Source organism: Capra hircus, chromosome 4, assembly GCF_001704415.2.
Source record: "Capra hircus breed San Clemente chromosome 4, ASM170441v1, whole genome shotgun sequence".
NCBI classification, from domain to species: Eukaryota; Metazoa; Chordata; class Mammalia; order Artiodactyla; family Bovidae; genus Capra; species Capra hircus.
This window is the reverse complement of record NC_030811.1, coordinates 19,279,098-19,297,592: the sequence shown is the minus strand read 5'-3', so window position 1 is coordinate 19,297,592 and position 18,495 is coordinate 19,279,098. Positions and strand designations below refer to the sequence as shown.

The window sequence follows — 18,495 nt, the reverse complement described above, 5'->3', positions numbered from 1 at the left end:
AATGCAGAGTTCCAAAGAATAGCAAGAAGAGATAAGAAAGCCTTCTTCAGTGATCAATGCAAAGAAATAGAGGAAAAGAACAGAATGGGAAAGACTAGAGATCTCTTCAAGAAAATTAGAGATATCAAGGGAACATTTCATGCAAAGATGGGCTCAATAAAGGACAGAAATGGTATGGACCTAACAGAAGCAGAACATATTAAGAAGAGATGGCAAGAATACACAGAAGAACTGTACAAAAAGGATCTTCATGACCCAGATAATCACGATGGTGTGATCACTCACCTAGAGCCAGACATCCTGGAATGTGAAGTCAAGTGGGCCTTAGGAAGCATCACTACGAACAAAGCTAATGGAGGTGACGGAATTCCAGTAGAGCTCTTTCAAATCCTGAACGATGATGCTTTGAAAGTGCTGCACTCAATATGCCAGCAAATTTGGAAAACTCAACAGTGGCCACGGGACTGGAAAAGGTCAGTTTTCATTCCAATCCCAAAGGAAGGCAATGCCAAGGAATGCTCAAATTACCACACAATTGCACTCATCTCACACGCTAGTAAAGTAATGCTCAAAATTCTCCAAGCCAGGCTTCAGCAATACGTGAACCGTGAACTTTCTGATGTTCAAGCTGGTTTTAGAAAAGGAAGAGGAACCAGAGATCAAATTGCCACCATCTCCTGGATCATGGAAAAAGCAAAAGAGTTCCAGAAAAACATCTATTTCTGCTTTGTTGACTATGCCAAAGCCTTTGACTGTGTGGATCACAATAAACTGTGGAAAATTCTAAAAGAAATGAGAATACCAGACGACTTGATCTGCCTCCTGAGAAATCTGTATGCAGGTCAGGAAGCAACAGTTAGAACTGGACATGGAACAACAGACTGGTTCCAAATAGGAAAAGGAGTCCATCAAGGCTATATATTGTCACCCTGCTTATTTAACTTCTATGCAGAGTACATCATGAGAAACGCTGGACTGGAAGAAACACAAGCTGGAATCAAGATTGCCGGGAGAAATATCAATAACCTCAGATATGCAGATGACACCACCCTTATGGCAGAAAGTGAAGAGGAACTAAAAAGCCTCTTGATGAAAGTGAAAGAGGAGAGTGAAAAAGTTGGCTTAAAGCTCAACATTCAGAAAACGAAGGTCATGGCATCCCGTCCTATCGCTCCATGGGAAATAGATAAAGAAACAGTGGAAACAGTGTCAGACTTTATTTTTGGGGGCTGCAAAATCACTGCAGATGGTGACTGCAGCCATGAAATTAAAAGACGCTTACTCCTTGGAAGAAAAGTTATGACCAACCTAGATAGCATATTCAAAAGCAGAGACATTACTCTGCCGACTAAGGTCCATCTAGTCAAAGCTATGGTTTTTCCAGTAGTCACGTATGTATGTGAGAGTTGGACTGTGAAGAAGGCTGAGTGCTGAAGAATTGATGCTTTTGAACTGTGGTGTTGGAGAAGACGCTTAAGAGTCCCTTGGACTGCAAGGAGATCCAACCAGACCATTCTGAAGGAGATTAACCCTGGGATTTCTTTGGAAGGAATGATGCTAAAGCTGAAACTCCAGTACTTTGGCCACCTCATGCGAAGAGTTGACTCATTGGAGAAGACTTTGATGCTGGGAGGGATTGGGGGCAGGAGGAGAAGGGGATGACCTAGGATGAGATGGCTGGATGGCATCACTGACTCGGTGTATGCGAGTCTGAGTGAACTCCGGGAGTTGGTGATGGACAGGGAGGCCTGGCGTGCTGCGATTCATGGGCTCGCAAACAGTCGGACATGACTGAGCGACTGAACTGAAAGACAGAAAGGTAAGAGTAACTACAAAGTGACATGTACATTGAAACAGACACAGGGAGCCCTGCTTGCTAAAGCAGCATGATGTATGGAACAATTTTGTAGGGAATTTGTTAGAAATTGTCTCAAAAGGGAAGATTTGCACCGGCAAATAATGACGGGAGCAAAGTTTTATATAGAGAAGACACTCCAGCATAGAGGTATGGAGGGCAAAGCGAAAAGCAGTTTCACTTGATAAAGAAGGAAAGCTGAGGGACCTCGCTGGTGGTCCAGCGGTTAAGATGCTGCACTTTCAGTGCAAGGGGCACGGGTTCGATCCCTAGTTGGGAACTAAGAACCCACATGGCCTGCAGCAAGGCCAAGAATAAAAAAGAGAGAGAGCTAAAATGGGGGCAGGGAGAAATGAGTCATAAATAGAGGGCACTTCCAATACGCAGAGAGCAATGTGAGGTCAACGACTTTTTTAAAAAATGTCAATGAAAATCACTCAGCAATTCCATTTTCCAAATATAACCTTGGCCATGACCATCATTCTTTTCCTTGAAGATAAAAAGAGCTTAAATATAGACAAGAGGAAAAAAAGGAAAGGTCACTGGGAAATCAATACCAGAAGAAGAATGTCTGTGAATGGGTCATGTTTTCTGAGACCGAGAAGCCCTCAGGGTTAGTTGAGGAAGATTCAAGGACCAAAGAGACACCTGGTCAGACAAACAGAGCAAACTGCTGCTGACATAGTATGGCTGAAATGCCGTTTGTGTTACCTTATACAATAGCACTCTGATTTTTCCATGGCTGAAAAAACTGCCTTCACTTCCTGGAGTGGAGAGAGGGGATGGCAATGCCACCAGGCTAAGCACAACTGAGTGGATTCTGGCTGATTACAAGGCCCCTTTTCAATAAGCAATGAGGCTTTGCTTTGTCAGGAGAGAAGCTGGAAGCTGCATAATTAAATAGTAATGTATGTTGCTACCTTCATTAAAAAAAAAAAAAAAAAAGCTACAGTGTGAAAGCTGCCTGCAGCCTTTATGCCCTTTCAAAGTTCCTGTCTTTTTGGAAGATGGGTGCATGGTGAGGTATGGAAATAGCAGAGCTGTTTGTCGCCCAGGCAGAAGAAACAGACTGGCACTCAGTTGCAGGAATCCACACGCTAACAGGGCATACGAGTCTCCAAAATACTTTTCCGAAATGGAAGATGACATGATTAGTTTTGCCTCATGTGCTTCATTGTCCAATATCCTTTCCTGGCTCAGAGGTCTGAATCTATAGAACAGAAGGGGTCTCCGGTGTCAGCGTCAGCCAGCTTGGCCAGCTCAATGAAGAGACCAAGGCGTGAAAGCATTGCTCTGCCCAGGGTACTCAACCTGTGAAGGGTGGTGCCTAGACCTTCTCACGCTAAGACCAAGGTTCTTGGTCTTTGCCTGATACCACCATCCATGCTCGCCTGACCACTGCCCAGAAAGATAGTCTTTTTCTGTCTGTTGGGCTTCCTAAAGGAGTTGTTTAGTTCCAGTAAATTTATAAAACAGCCTTAAATAAAGTCATAAGCCCATGCTAATAGGATCCAGCAGGTTTACTCATTTTGGTTATTTGACATTGATAGTTTCTCTGTTCTCTGCTGCATTTTTACTCTCTTGTTGTGTCTCTCTCTTTAGTTAATACTTGCAAGCACACTATGTACTAGGCATAGAGCTAAATGCTTTCCCTACATTATCCGATTTGATCCTCATGGGAAGTTGACAGTAATATGTAGTATTATGGCTATCAACCTCATCTGAAGGATGAAGAAAGTGAGGCTGGCTGAGGCTGACATCTGCTCAAGGGCACACAGCTAGCGTGTAACAGAGCCAGGCTGACAAAGAAGCCTTTTCTCCCCCTTATTCGGCTGTACAGACTGTCAGATGGCACTATGGTGATGAAACCAGGTCCTCTCTTCCCACCATTCCCCTGGTCAGCCACGGGGGATGCAGGTTTTGTTGTCTCCATGCCCCATACTTTTCTGGCTCTGATGAGTGAAAGTGCAGAAAATAGAGCTGCAGAGCTGGTGAAAGGAAATGCAGAGGTGATTAACCTCTCACAGGTACTGTGTGGAGTTGTGATGACTGGAAGAAGGGATGATGCATGAAGCTAAGAAAGTCATCCCCTAAAATTCAGAGCATACACAATGGACCCAGAAAAAGAGGCTGATATAGAAGGCTGGCAAAGAGAGGAAGCATTCAGTTGACTTCATTATTTTGCTAAAGAAGAGCTGGACTGATGATGATTTTCCTAGCTCTGTGCAGGAGAGCACCGGCCTAAGAAGCTATAATGGGCATTGTGGGCAGACAGAAATACACACTGGAAAATTGCTTCTAGATTCTGGAACATACAGGTTGAAGTAACACATCCAGAACTAACTTCCAGGAGCCAACTGAAAGAAAGGGCAATGCATTCTAATATTTTGCAGCTGGTACTTGTGATGAGAGGCTTAGTCTAAGATCATGATTTAAAGATACCAGTCACCAATAGCACTAACTCATTTCTTTGCAAGAAAAAGCCATCAAAATAGAAAATAAGCTTTAGCTAGAGTAAACTGGGGGCTCTCCAGTGGCTCAGCAGTAAAGAATCTGCCTGCAATGCAGGAGACCCAGGTTCAATCGCTGGGTCAGGAAGATCCCCTGAAGAAGTAAATGGCAACCCACTCCAGTGTTCTTGCCTGGAGAATCCCAAGGACAGAGGGGCCTTTCCGACTCCATGAGGTCAGAAAGAGGTGGACACGACTGAGTATGCACACACGCACAGAGCCGATGGTGAAAAGTTTTCACTGGCTTTTAGGGTTTCTAGTCAAGTAGAACACAGATAAATAGTGTGACATTAACCATGATCCTTATATAAAGACTCTACTATTATTAATACTGCCATAGCTGCCAATGTACCTGCTACCCCCTCAGTTAAATAGGTACCACTATAAACCAGATAAAATCATTGTCTAGAGTAAAAAGCTTAAACAAACAGTTTGAACTTTAGTTCAAAAAGCAAGCACAATTCACTTCTTCATCTCTGCTCTCATATATGACTATGTAGGGACCCAGCCAGGCATTTCTTACTTTCTTTTTAAACACTTACCTGTAGAACAGGGGATGTATCTGTAGGAATGAGACCTATGAAAGCTTCCCTCGTTGCCGGAAGATCCATGACACAGCCGTGTTTGACCTCTTCCCACCCATCCACTTAAAAGCAAACCAGGAGGTTAGCCTTCCTCCCTTCCTAGCTCTCTCCTTTTTTTCTGTTGCTTTCTCATTTTGCAATGTTTTTAAATCCTTTAACTTAAATATTCTCTGAGGCCAAAGGCAATCTAAAGTGAAGCTGTACATAAATCTTAGTGAAGAATGCTCCCCATTCAACACACACAGACATCTATAATTAGTCTTCAAGAGGTAATTAGATAATGATCACCAGCAAAGTCTTCCAAAGAATCCAGAAGGCTCAAAGGATTATAGAGTTACAGTCAATAGTCAGATTTAATAAGGGGGAATGACAGAGAACAGTAGGGTCAGGGAAGAAGTAAAGTAATACAACCTGATTTCAGAAAGCCCAGGGTAAGGGTTTGTTTTGTTTTGCTTGCTGGTTCTGTTTTGTTTTTGCTTTTAATCATCAGTGATTGTCTGTTTTCCTAGGAAATGTGAAAGAAGACAAGCCAAGGAAAAGCATGCTGCCATTTCTGATCCTTTTCTTTCTCAGAGCCTCTGGGGAGTACCCAGTGAGACCACCATTAAAGGCCATCTTTTCAGCACAGTAGTAATGAATTTCTTTGGAAAAGGACCAGCACTAACCTATCTTCTATAAGAGGGAACAATGTTAATGAGGCTACAATAGAACCTAAAGATGTGTACTGAAGGGTCTGTTTGCCAACATCACATACTGCAGCAAATGTAACAGTGAGACTTGTATAGAGAGAATCAACTCTGTGCCAGGGCACAGCACAGAATGGGGCAACGTCTCTATTCATTGAGTGCAGAGTTAAATAGGAAGGGCAGCACCGCCTGTGGGGAGAAAAACTGGAATCTGCTCAAAAAAAAAAAAAAAAAAAAACAGTGAATAGGGAAGGAGAAATCATGGGCATTTGAGCTGTCAGAAAAATTCATCATTGTTTGTCCTTAGAATTGACGGAGGTGGTTCCAAAACACCGAATTAATAAGCACAGAGGAGGGGCTGGAATGAAGGACAAGGAAGGTGGTCTGCCAGAGAGATGGCAGGAGGGCATAGAAGCGGCACAGATGTGTGAGTACGAGGGAGATGGGATCTGGAGACGGGCCACGAGCAGGGAGTAGAAGTAATCCATCAAGGCAACAGAAGTAGAACCAGGATGAGGAAGAACCTCAACAGCGAGCGCTAAAAAGTTTGCATCTAAATACAAAGCCAATAGAGGCTTCCATGTCACAAAGTGAATTGAGGCAAATAAACACACACCCACACACACCCACACTCACACACACACACACACACACACAGAGCAAGAACAAAACACTCTAACCACTTTGTACTTGCTAGCCCAAGGTCATTGCAAAGTGGCATACTGCAATGGTGAATGATAAAAATTCTTCCCAGTAAGGCAGTTAAAGATCAGCAGATGTTTCCATCTGTATCATTGGCTACGCTTACTCATTACATTTTACTAATAAATAGATTGTAGAATATAAAAGGGAAAAATATCTAACTTTCTTAATCCACTCTCTGTTCTGGTCATAAAATACTGGGTTGTTCAAAAAGTTTGTTCGGGTTTTTTGGTAAGATGTTATAAAAAAACCTGAATGAACTTTTTGGCCAACCCAATAACTGTCTTTATATGTGATATTTCCTTAAGGAAATAGCTACTTTTCAAGAATTCTACCTCTTTAAAGAGTGAGTGCTACTGACAGGAAATTAGATACCTGTTTCTTCGATTGTGAAAATGTGGAGGTGAAATAAGTGGACAAGAATATAGCTTTAAATTGTTCTCTGTTAAGGGAACTGCTCACTGCTATGAGAAGAAAAAAATAAAACCTCTTTGTTAATGATCAGCTCCAACCCAATAATTTTGAGGTCTCTTTTCAGCCAAAAGAATCAAGATTTCCTATTATACTAGCTCAACACTTAGCCATGCTATTGAGAGATTGTATAGATGGGCTAAATGTGGGATCTGGATGTAGAGTATCTGAGTTCAAATCCTAGTTCTAAGCCTTACCACCGACATATGTGACCTTGGACAAGTCATCTAATAGGTTCATGCCTTACTTTCCTCATCAGCAAAATGGGAATAATAGTAGTACTATGATTGTACTGAAAATGAAACATACAGAAAACATTCAGGGCAGTTTGTTCAGTATATAATAGTTTGGTGTGAGCCTATAGTTATTTAATTCTCTTAACCTCAACAGAAAGTTTCTTAAGCCAGTGGCCCCCAAACAGTTTGGCATCAGAGACTGCTTTTCAGAAGACAATTTCTCCATAGATGGGAAGGGGGCAGTTTTGGGATGATTCAAGTACACTACATTTATTCTGTACTTTAATTCTATTATTACTACATCAGTTCCACCTCAGATCATCAGGCATTATACCCCAGAGGTTGGGGAGCCCTGCCATAAGCCACTGCCTAGAACTTACTAATTTTTAATAGGTACTAACCTTAATTTTCTAGCTTTAACCACACATATTATGCCAAATAATTTCAAAGAAGTAGTTGAAATTATTTTTGCTAAAACATAAGGACCAAAACCATTGAACCCTCTAGTCTTAGTTTCTCAAAAATCAATTATTCTTTTTAATTTCAGAAGATAACAAATATTTTAAAATATAACTCTTAAGGCATAGAACTATTATTTGAATAAAAATGAATACAGGTTTCTCTTTCAGATAACAGGAGGAATGAGATACTTTCTTAACATTTTAAGCTAAAATGCTGGATTAAAAAAAAAAATCAGGAAATGTGGAAAGATGCTTGTAATACTTGCAGCAGACTTTTTGAATATCCCCAAATCTCCACATATACAAAGACAGAGAAACTAGAAGAACCAAAAACACATGGTGAAATTTAAGACAAACTAGATATCCTTGCAAACCTCAAAATTATGAGTGGCTGGAGAGAAGACACTGACAAGTCAAGTGACCTGCATTCTATCAACATCTGTGCAGGAAAGCAATGGGGCATGGACCTGAAAGCAGGAAGCCTCACAACAGCCAAGTGTTCACGGAACAGTACAGTGGGCCAAGGTGAGCAAAGCTGCAGAAACAGTCAGAAGCTTTTCCAACCTGGAACCTGCCCATGTAGACCCCCAAATAAAACTGTGTCCCCAAAGAAAAAAAGCTGTGCAAATGAATAAGAAATAAAGACTACAAAGGACTTAGCAAGAAACTTGGTATTGTATGGAACTAAACACTACAAACAAAGCTAGTGGAGGTGATGGAATTCCAGTTGGGCTATTTCAAATCCTGAAGGATGATGCTGTGAAAGTGCTGCACTCAATATGCCAGCAAATTTGGAAAACTCAGCAGTGGCCACAGGACTGGAAAAGGTCAATTTTCATTCCAATCCCAAAGAAAGGCAATGCCAAAAAATGCTCAAACTACCACACAATTGCACTCATCTCACACGCTAGTAAAGTAATGCTCAAAATTATCCAAGCCAGGCTTCAGCAATACGTGAACCGTGAACTTCCAGAGGTTCAAGCTGGTTTTAGAAAAGGCAGAGGAGCCAGAGATCAAATTGCCACCATCCGCTGGATCATGGAAAAAGCAAGAGGGTTCCAGAAAAACATCTATTTCTGCTTTATTGACTATGCTAAAACCTTTGACTGTGTGGATCACAATAAACTGTGGAAAATTCTGAGAGAGATGGGAATACAAAACCACCTGACCTGCCTCTTAAGAAACCTGTATGCAGGTCAGGAAGCAACAGTTAGAACTGGACATGGAACAACAGACTGGTTCCAAATAGGAAAAGGAGTACATCAAGGCTGTATATTGTCACCCTGCTTATTTAACTTCTATGCAGAGTACATCATGAGAAACGCTGGGCTGGAGGAAGCACAAGCTGGAATCAAGATTGCCGCGAAAAATATCAATAACCTCAGATATGCAGATGACACCACCTTTATGGTAGAAAGTGAAGAGGAGCTAAAAAGCCTCTTGATGAAAGTGAAAGAGGAGAGTGAAAAAGTTGGCTTAAAGCTCAACATTCAGAAAACTAAGATCATGGCATCTGGTTCCATCACTTCATGGGAAATAGATGGGGAAACAGTGGAAACAGTGTCAGACTTCATTTTTGGGGGCTCCAAAATCACTGCAGATGGTGACTGCAGCCATGAAATTAAAAGACGCTTACTCCTTGGAAGAAAAGTTATGACCAACCTAGATAGCATATTCAAAAGCAGAAACATTACTTTCCAAACAAAGGTCCGTCTAGTCAAGGCTATGGTTTTTCCAGTAGTCACGTATGGATGTGAGAGTTGGACTGTGAAGAAAGCTGAGTGCTGAAGAATTGATGCTTTTGAACTGTGGTGTTGGAGAAGACTCCTGAGAGTCCCTTGGACTGCAAGGAGATCCAACTACTCCATTCTGAAGGAGATCAGCCCTGGGTGTTGTTTGGAAGGAATGATGCTAAAGCTGAAACTTCAGTACTTTAGCTACCTCATGCGAAGAGTTGACTCATTGGAAAAGACTCTGATGTTGGGAGGGATTGGGGGCAGGAGGAGAAGGGGACGACAGAGGATGAGATGGCTGGATGGCATCACCCACTCGATGGATGTGAGTTTGAGTGAACTCCGGGAGATGGTGATGGACAGGGAGGCCTGGCATGGTGCAATTCATGGGGTCGCAAAGATTCGGACAGGACTGAGCAACTGAACTGAACTGAACTGAGACACAAAAACAAAGACGACCTTTATACGAATCTACTGACATCATCTGAATAAGACGCTCTTTGAATTAATATCTCTGTATCTGCTATGCATCCTAAACAAGAACCAAACAAGCATCCGTACACACAAACACAGGAATGGAGGATTTAATTTATATTAATCGAGTCTGGTAGTTTTCTCTGGCAACTGGAAAAGCTCGCAGAAGGTGTTAGAGAACTCTTATGCATAAAGGGCCAAGGAAATGAGCACCTCACCTAGAAGAGTCTAAAGTGAACACGAATACAAATTAGTAAAAATGAACAAGAAGATAACTTGTAAGAACTTATTTGGGATGCATTCCAGAGAAACAAAGAGATAACAAAACAGGGAAAGGAAGGTAAGACACTTATAGGATAGCATCAAAATGTCTAACATGCATCGAAACGGAATTTCAGAAGGGGCTACACAAGTAAGAGAAGGCACTCAGGTAATGTTTGTGCTTAAATGTCTGTGTCGGGGGTGAAAAAGGAGAAAAAGAATAAAAATAAGATGAATGATTAGAGGAGAGGAAGCTATAAACATAAGACACTAACGAAACAGAAGACCAATATATAATACAGAGGACCAATGAAGGTAAAAACTAGTTTCTTAAAAAGCCAGTAACATAAACAGATCTCTAAGCCTCTGGTGGGAGAGAGACAGAGGTGGGGGAGATACACACAAGAAGCAGGCCCAAACAATATTGAAAATGAAAAGGCAGCTGTAGCCTCAGATCTCACAGAAACGTCACAGGTAATAAGACAGTATTTAAAAATTTATGCCAAAATGAGAAATAACTTTAATAAAATGGATGAACCCCTTAAACATAGTTATCAATATTGATTTGATATGAAACAGAAAATCTATTTCTGTAAACATTAACAAATAGAAATGTCATTGAAATTTATTCCCACAAAGGGAATGCCAGCCGCAGACAATTTTGCTAAGAGGATGTTTCAAGATACAACAGAAATAGATGGCTCAAGTGTTGCACAAAGTCTTCCAGATATTAGGAAACGAGGGCACAGTTTCCAAATCATTTTATGCAGCCTGGAATACCGTACAATAAAAAAGAAAAATCAAAGACCAATCACACTGATGAACATGGATGTAAAAATTCTAAATAGAATATTAGTAAGATGAACCCAGCAATATACAAAGGAGATATATGTAATAACCAATTCGAGTTCATCTCATGCACATAATAGGTTTTCTATTATAAAATCAATTGATGAAATGTACCACAGTAAAAGACTAAATGAGAAAAAGCACATTATCATCTCAAAAGATGAAAAAAATCAATAAAATTCAGTATTTGTTGAATTTAACAAATTTGAATGAAGGGTGAAATCCTTAAAAGTCTATCCACAAAGCAACCCTACCGGCAGCACCACGACCCCCTCAGTGACCTTCACAAGCAGTGGTGACTTGTGGATGGCACTGACTTGTCAATCAGGAAAAGGCAATGATGCTGACTACCTCTACATCTATTCGATACTGTACCAAGGGTTCTAATCAACACAGCAGGAATGAGAAAAACACATACAGAGCACAATGGTTGGAAAGGATGAAACAAAATTCTTAGTACTTGTAGATAATATTGCCTATAGAATTTTTTCCTTACAAAAGATCCCTATGAGTATAAATATTAGCAGGAATCTTGAGTTGAGATTTTGAAACAAGATTCTAAGGCAACTGCCTTTTAGTATGCCAACAATAATCACTTGAAAATACAATTTTAAAAATATAAAATATCGCTAAAAATGTTAAGCACTTGGGAATATATATAACAAAATATGGTCAAAACTTTCATGAAACAAATTATAAAACTCTGTTGATAGGCACTTTAAAAGGTTAATTAGTCTTAAAAATTTAAATGCAGAGATGGTTTGAGATGGAAAGACTCATTATCATAAAAATATCAATTGTCTTAATACGGATGTATAGATTCATGCCATTGCCACGAGAATTGCAACAAAAAACTTGGTAACTTGTTCCTAAAATTTATATGAAGAAGCCAAAGTCCATGTGTATCAAGACACCCTGGATGAAGAACAAATTTAAGGTAACTCCTAGATAATCAAGATTTCCATCGAAGTTAGAACTCTAAAAACATATGAAAGAACTGGCTGGAAACTCAACATTCAAAAGACTAAGATCATGGCATCCAGTCTCATCACTTCATGGAAAACAGAAGGAGAAAAAGCAGAAGCAGTGACAGATTTTATTTTCTTAGGCTCCAAAATCACTGAGATGGTGACTGCAGCCATGAAATTACAAGATGCTTGTTCCTTGAAAGGAAAGTTATGACTAAACTAGACAGCGTATTAGAAAGCTGAGACATCACTGTGCTGACAAAGGTCCATCTAGTCAAAGCTATGGTTTTTCCAGTAGTCATGTATGGATGTGAGAGTTGGAAAATAAAGAAGGCTAAGCGTCAAAGGACCGATGCTACTGAACTGTGGTGCTGGAGAAGACTCTTGAGAGTCCCTTGGATAGCAAGGCAATCAAACCAGTCAATCCTAAAGGAAATCAACCCTGAATGTTTATTGGAAGGACTGATGCTGAAGCTGAAGCTCCAACCCTTTGGCCACCTGATGCAAAGAGCTGACTTATTGGAAAAGACCCTGATGCTGGGAAAGACTGAAAGCAAAAGAAGAATGGGGGTTGCAGAGGATGAGATGGTTATATAGTATCACCAACTCAATGTGCATGAATTTTAATGAAATATGAGAAAGAATGGAGGACAGAGGAACCTAGTGTGCTGCAGTCCACGTGGTCACAAAGAGTCAGACATGACGTAGCAATAAATAACAACAACCCTATGCCATCCCTGTGTTTAAACCACAGAGACATTCTTGCAAATGGACACCAGGAGGAGTTATAAAAAAGATGTCCATAACAATATTGTTTACAAAAAGAATGAAACCAAACAAAAACACCCTAGAGTCCACCTAAACATTAATCAAAATTTGGACATGTAAACTGTTCTGTATTCATACAGTAGAGCTGTACATCAACATGATCGCTGCTCATCAACAGGATGAATCAGAGAAACACTATCGTGAAACAAAAGATACAAACCATAGAAGAGTTTGCAAAAGGACACAACTTATAAAAGTTCAAAATAGGCAGAACTATATATATATATATACACACACAAACATATATGTGGAATACATACATGTATATTCATATGTTTAATAAAATGATAGATAACAAGGAAGTTCTTAACAAAAAAGCAGAACAGTAGTTATCCCATAGGAGAGGGAAGATAATGTATAATAAAGGCAAACACAAAGCTTCCAGACTGCTACAAATATTTTACTGTTTAGGCTGGGGGCTGAGTACTGAGCCCCTTGGCTATAATTGAAACCAAGCCAATAAATTTTGTATATTTTTATGAGTATTTCTATTTCAGCAAAATCTATGTACATGGATATATTTATACTAGAGAGGAAAATGAACATATGGTATTTGAGCCAGAGACAGCCCCTGATGTACTGAGCTCTGGGTCACTCTGCACTGTTTCCCTGCACGACCCACTGCAAAGTAAAACTGCCTCAAGCATGTCAGCGGCTCATCCTTGGGCACTTACACCAGTGACTGTGGATGTTACAATTTTTATTTCCGGATATCCCCTTCTCCCATTCTTGTTCACTGTGTTACTGTTGCAACAGCAGAAGTACCATGTAGTGTGAGGACCATCTTTACCAACAGGTCTAGTGGGAAGGATAGGAGAGGGACACGTGCTTCAGACATGCCAGGGGAATCAAAATTGCTTGGCACTGCTGCTCAGGAGAGTCCATGGATGTCCTTAACTTTGTAAGTGAACAGACACTGGTTGAAGCTGACCCTCGGTTGCTGCCTGGATGTAGATAGCAGCAGCACAGAGGCGATCTGAGTAGCCTGAAAGGCAAGAGGTTAAGACGACAGGGCAAAATCTGAGAGCTCAGAGCAGCAGAGGCAGCCTGGGCACTGGAGGTGGCTCCAGGGGCAATTTAAATGATGAAGTGATAGGCATTAAAGGCAGTGGAAACTCGGAGGACAGGGCAATCCATCATCGCCAAGCTTATCTTCTGACAAAGAGTAGGACTCGGCTTCCAGCTGTAACATTCAAATGTAATGTTCCCCCTGGGACTCAGCATGGCAGGCTTCCCTGAAGCTTCAGTTTCACTCAGTTAACTAATTATGAGAGAATGTGACATTGGTATTTACTTTTTCTACAGGGACAAATCATTCCCAGCAGGAGGGAGAAAGTTGTTATTTTTGGTCTGTTTTGGTTTGTCATTAAAAAGAAATTACTCACACAGTAGTAAATAAACTCTTGTTAGAGGGAAATGTTTTTCTTTCGACAATTCTATCAATTCACCTGAATGGTGACACTCATTTCTTTTGTTCTCTGGGGACATGGTGAGCAAATGAACAAGAGCTGAGTGTTTAGACTAGGTGTGAAAATTAACACCACCACTAACTAGCTGTGTCATCATCAGCAAATTATGGAAGTGTGCTCGAGTTTCCTCCCCTAAAAACTGAGAACACACTTACTGTGTCCTGTGATTTGTTACAGACGAAATGAAGGGACGTGGCTGAAACACTTTAGCAGAGTGTTTCTGCCTAAGAAGCACTCAATAGATTTCAGCCTTTATTCTTAACAACTCTGATATTCTGGTGCAATTAGAAACGTTCTACACTTCATTTATGCCTTAAATCATCAACTCCTCATATCTACTCACCTCGCATCTAATCAGACACTGTCCCTTTACTTTATCACTGCAAGCTAAATTGTGTGTTGTTTTTTTACTCCTCCTCACTTAGACATAAAAAGTTTCCAATGAAATTTAATATTTAATGATAATGTTGAAAGAAACATTTCTCACACACCCTCTCATTCCCAGCACATCTTTTAACCTGTCAAAGGCAGGGCATAATGCTGAGCAAACATCATAGTAAACACATATTTCTCCATCCACTGAGGACAGCAACAGCATTATGTTAGGGCTGCTTTTCGCAAATGGGAAAGTGATTTCACAGACAATTTCACGACCGAACTCATAACAGTCCCATGAGGAAGGCAGGCAAGGTAGATACGAACAGCCTCGCTTTACGGCCGAGGGAACGGAAACTTGGAAGGAAAATGACAAAGCCACGCTAACCAAGCACATTTTCTGTAAAAGGGTGATAATCTGAGGGGATTGAGAAGGTCAGGGCTATTGGACTCTGGAAAATGAGATTTTCTCAAGAACAAAGTCTGTTTTGGCGATGCCCAAAGGGACCAGTCAGAGTGAGGGACCAGCCCACTGGCAGAAAGCAAACAAAACAGAAAAGCAAGAGGCACTGAGCTTTCTGATTTCATGATCTGATTGCCGATGTGCCTGGATTTTTCTACCCATAACTCTGAGAAAGCAAAATTACTAGTTCTTACTTCTCTTCCAAGTATATTGCAGTGTTATTATTATATCCAAACACAGCTTGATGACACGATACTTCAGGTTTTATGCAAACCACAGCAAACATGAACATGTAAAAATATATAAACATAAGAAAACACATTTTAAGTACTAGTAGAAAATCTTGGTGATAAAGGAAAAGAATATTTTTCCATGGATACATGGGCCAGAAGATGAAAATCAGATGAGATTAGTTACATCATCATTGTAAGTTTATGCTACATATTTGAATCACTTTTGGAAGTTGCAGAATCAAATTAAGAGGCATGACATGTAATAAATGTTGTACCCCAACTTTGGATAATGTGTCTTTAACAGATCACATACACCCATTTTCAAAATAATTGATTCTGAAGTGCTGTTAATACTGATCAAGACTTCCTGGTAGTCATCACCTTTCAGGACTCCTCAGGATATAGGCAGTGCTCACTGATAGCTCATAGTCCAGTGGACTATGGACTATAGAAATGGAATTCTAAAGTCTCACTCCCTTTTATTCTGGAATAGGGAAGAAGTTCTTATACAGAGAAGAAGGCAAATGCAAACAAAGTTCATTACAGTAAACCCTAGTCAAAATAAATACCGAACATAAATTTCTGGTTTATCTTATGAACCTGAAATCCAAGGACTCCTAAATATGCAATTTAAAAAACCCAGTCAACCAACGCTGATGGACAAAATAGCATACAACAGTAGGTCATCATTAGATGGTCGATACTTGACTTGATAGGCCTGAACATAACTGCCCTATGATTTTTCATAAAACACGACACAACTTTATACTCCAATACAGGGAAAGACGTTATGATATGGCAGCAGAACAGGTCTGCTTAAAAACTCCCCGCTCTCTCGTCAGTATAGTCAATTAATAAACATCTTTTGAATGTTTGCTATTTGTTGGGATCTTCATCAAAGAACTCACAGTCTAGCAGGGAAGACAGGTAAATCAAGCATCAAATTTTTAAGTCAAATTCTAGAATGAAGAAAAATGTGCCTTGCAATTTTAAGCAGGGCAGAAAGCTCTCTTGGAGGATGGATGATTGACAAGTATAAACTGTCTTTGACAAAAATGAGGAGGGACTTCGGTCAGAACAGTCTGGATAAAAGTGGGAAACATGATAAATATGGTAAAAACTCTACGACTAGAGTTTCAGAAACTATCCATAGTACCTCATGGCTAGAGCACAGAGAGAAGGGAAAAGAGGCCCAAAGAAACAATGAGCAGGAGAGGAAGACAGATTTCCATCTTTCAGGACTTTCTAGTTCAGGTTTAAGTTCAGTATCGGAAAGAAGAATAGAACTATTGGTCTATTGAGAAGATTTCATCCCACAGGCAATGTGAGCAGATTTTTGCCGTAATCAGTTTTGGTGATAGGCAGTTATAAAGTGAAATAAAAGAAGGAACTCAAGAGGAATGGCTATCAGTTAGAAGACAATGTTAAAGGTCCAAGTAAGACATAGAGAGGCCCTAAACAAAAGGAATGGGAATGAAAAAGAAAACAGAGGAAAAAGTAGTATAAAAAATAGGGTTGGCAGAATTTAGTGACCAGGTAGGAAATAGACGGTGAAGAGGAAAACTTAAAACATGTCTTTTATTTTTTTTACTTGATTGCCTAAATAAATAATGGTGCCTCAGCTGAATTAGGAAGAGCATGAAGTAGAACATCCATGGTACTGTTACAGTCCTGGTTTATCCCTCTTTTATAAGATGAATTGCATTTTGTTTTGTATAGCAGTAGGTATGTGGCATTCCACCAACTCCATCCCCCAAAGAAATCCTTGAGGGAGAAAGCTGTGTGTCACGCATCATCTTGTCCCCACATATAGCCCCACACAGCATACCTGTATAACATGATCATATAACTGACCCACTGTAAACACTTAGTAAACATTTTTGACTGACTGATTGAATACACACACAACTTCAAAGCTAGCTGAGACAAAACTATACATATTCTCCTTTGAATAAGACAGTTGTCTCTTAAAATGTAAATAACTCATCTTAACTGTGTAACGACTCAGACAACTACCACTCAGCCTCATATCAGACTCATAACATCCTCCACACATCTCAGCGTCCCATCTGGGAGGGACTTTAGGAAATATATACTACCACCCCCATTTTAAAGGTGAAATCTGTGACTCAGAGAAGCCACACAACTAGCTCAAAGTCACAAAAAGTACAGCTGACCCTTGAACAACATGAGTGTGATCTGCCCAGGTCCACTTGTGTGAGGAATTATTTTCAACAGTAAAAACTACAGCACTACAGGAATCACAGCTAGTTGAATTCAAGAAAATGGAGAGATCACAAATACGAAGGGTCAACTCTAAGTCACACACAAATTTCTGACTGTGTGGAGGATTGGTGCTCCTAATCCCCACATGGTTCAAGGGTCAATGGTATCCAGAGATGGGACAGAAATCAGAATACATTAAACTTTGTAATATTTGTTAAAAAAAAAAAAAAGTTGTAACAGATCTGAAGACAGTACAAGATACCAAATTTAGCTAGGGTGAATTAAGCTTTTAAAAGCACTTCATAATTGGCACTTAAAAAAAAACATAAGACAAACATCTTAAAGACATTTTCTTAAATGATTCTGCTGACAATGAAATGCAAGGCCCACAGCTCAACTTTCACCTTTGAATTAGTATAAGTAAGACAGGTTCTTACCGTGATCTTCTGAAGAGACTGGTGACCTAAAATGAGACAATAAGCATGATAAATCTTTTGCAAATGATACTGATAATTCTAAGCACAATGATCAAGATTAATCTTGTCGAAATTACACCATGAAAATTCAGTTAAACAGAAATTCAATACAGTAGATGGTATAATTAATGTGTTGGTTGTATGGTACGTTCCAGCGAGTAACTCCCAAAGCTTACCTGGATTAGTTAAGCGGTAGATGTTACTAAAAGTGTCTATTAGTGGGACTTCCCTGCTGGATTCGTGGTTAAGAATCCACCTGGTAATGCAGTAGACATGAGTTTGATTCCTGATCTGGGAAGATCCCACATACCGCAGAGCAACTGAGCCTGCACACCGCAACTACTGAAGCCTGCATGCCTAAAGCCTGTGTTCTGGAACAAAGGAAGCCACCACGACCAGAAGCCCATGAACTGCCACTAGAGAAAGTCCTCGCGCATCAGGGAAGACCCAGAGCAGCCACACATATACAAATAAATAAGATTTAAAAAACAGTCTGTCAGCACGGTGATGTAAGACTGAAGCAAACTTAATTAAACTGTCTGGGTTTATCACACACACAAAAAGAACTCATAGAAATGTGACGATGGACAAAACCCCTGCCATGCCACTAGTGCCCAGGGCCAGCTCTCCAGAGA

At 40.2% G+C, this 18,495-nt stretch overlaps 1 protein-coding gene across 2 annotated transcripts in view; it reads right to left on the bottom strand.

Annotated features, from left to right (window-relative positions):
- Positions 1–18,495, bottom strand: part of DGKI (diacylglycerol kinase iota) — a 514,485-nt gene that overhangs the window by 57,013 nt on the left and 438,977 nt on the right. For both annotated transcript variants that reach the window (XM_018046893.1, XM_018046894.1), the window contains exon 28: positions 17,822–17,847. In XM_018046893.1, the coding sequence (XP_017902382.1) occupies positions 17,822–17,847 (26 nt within the window). The remainder of the gene's footprint in view (positions 1–17,821; positions 17,848–18,495) is intronic.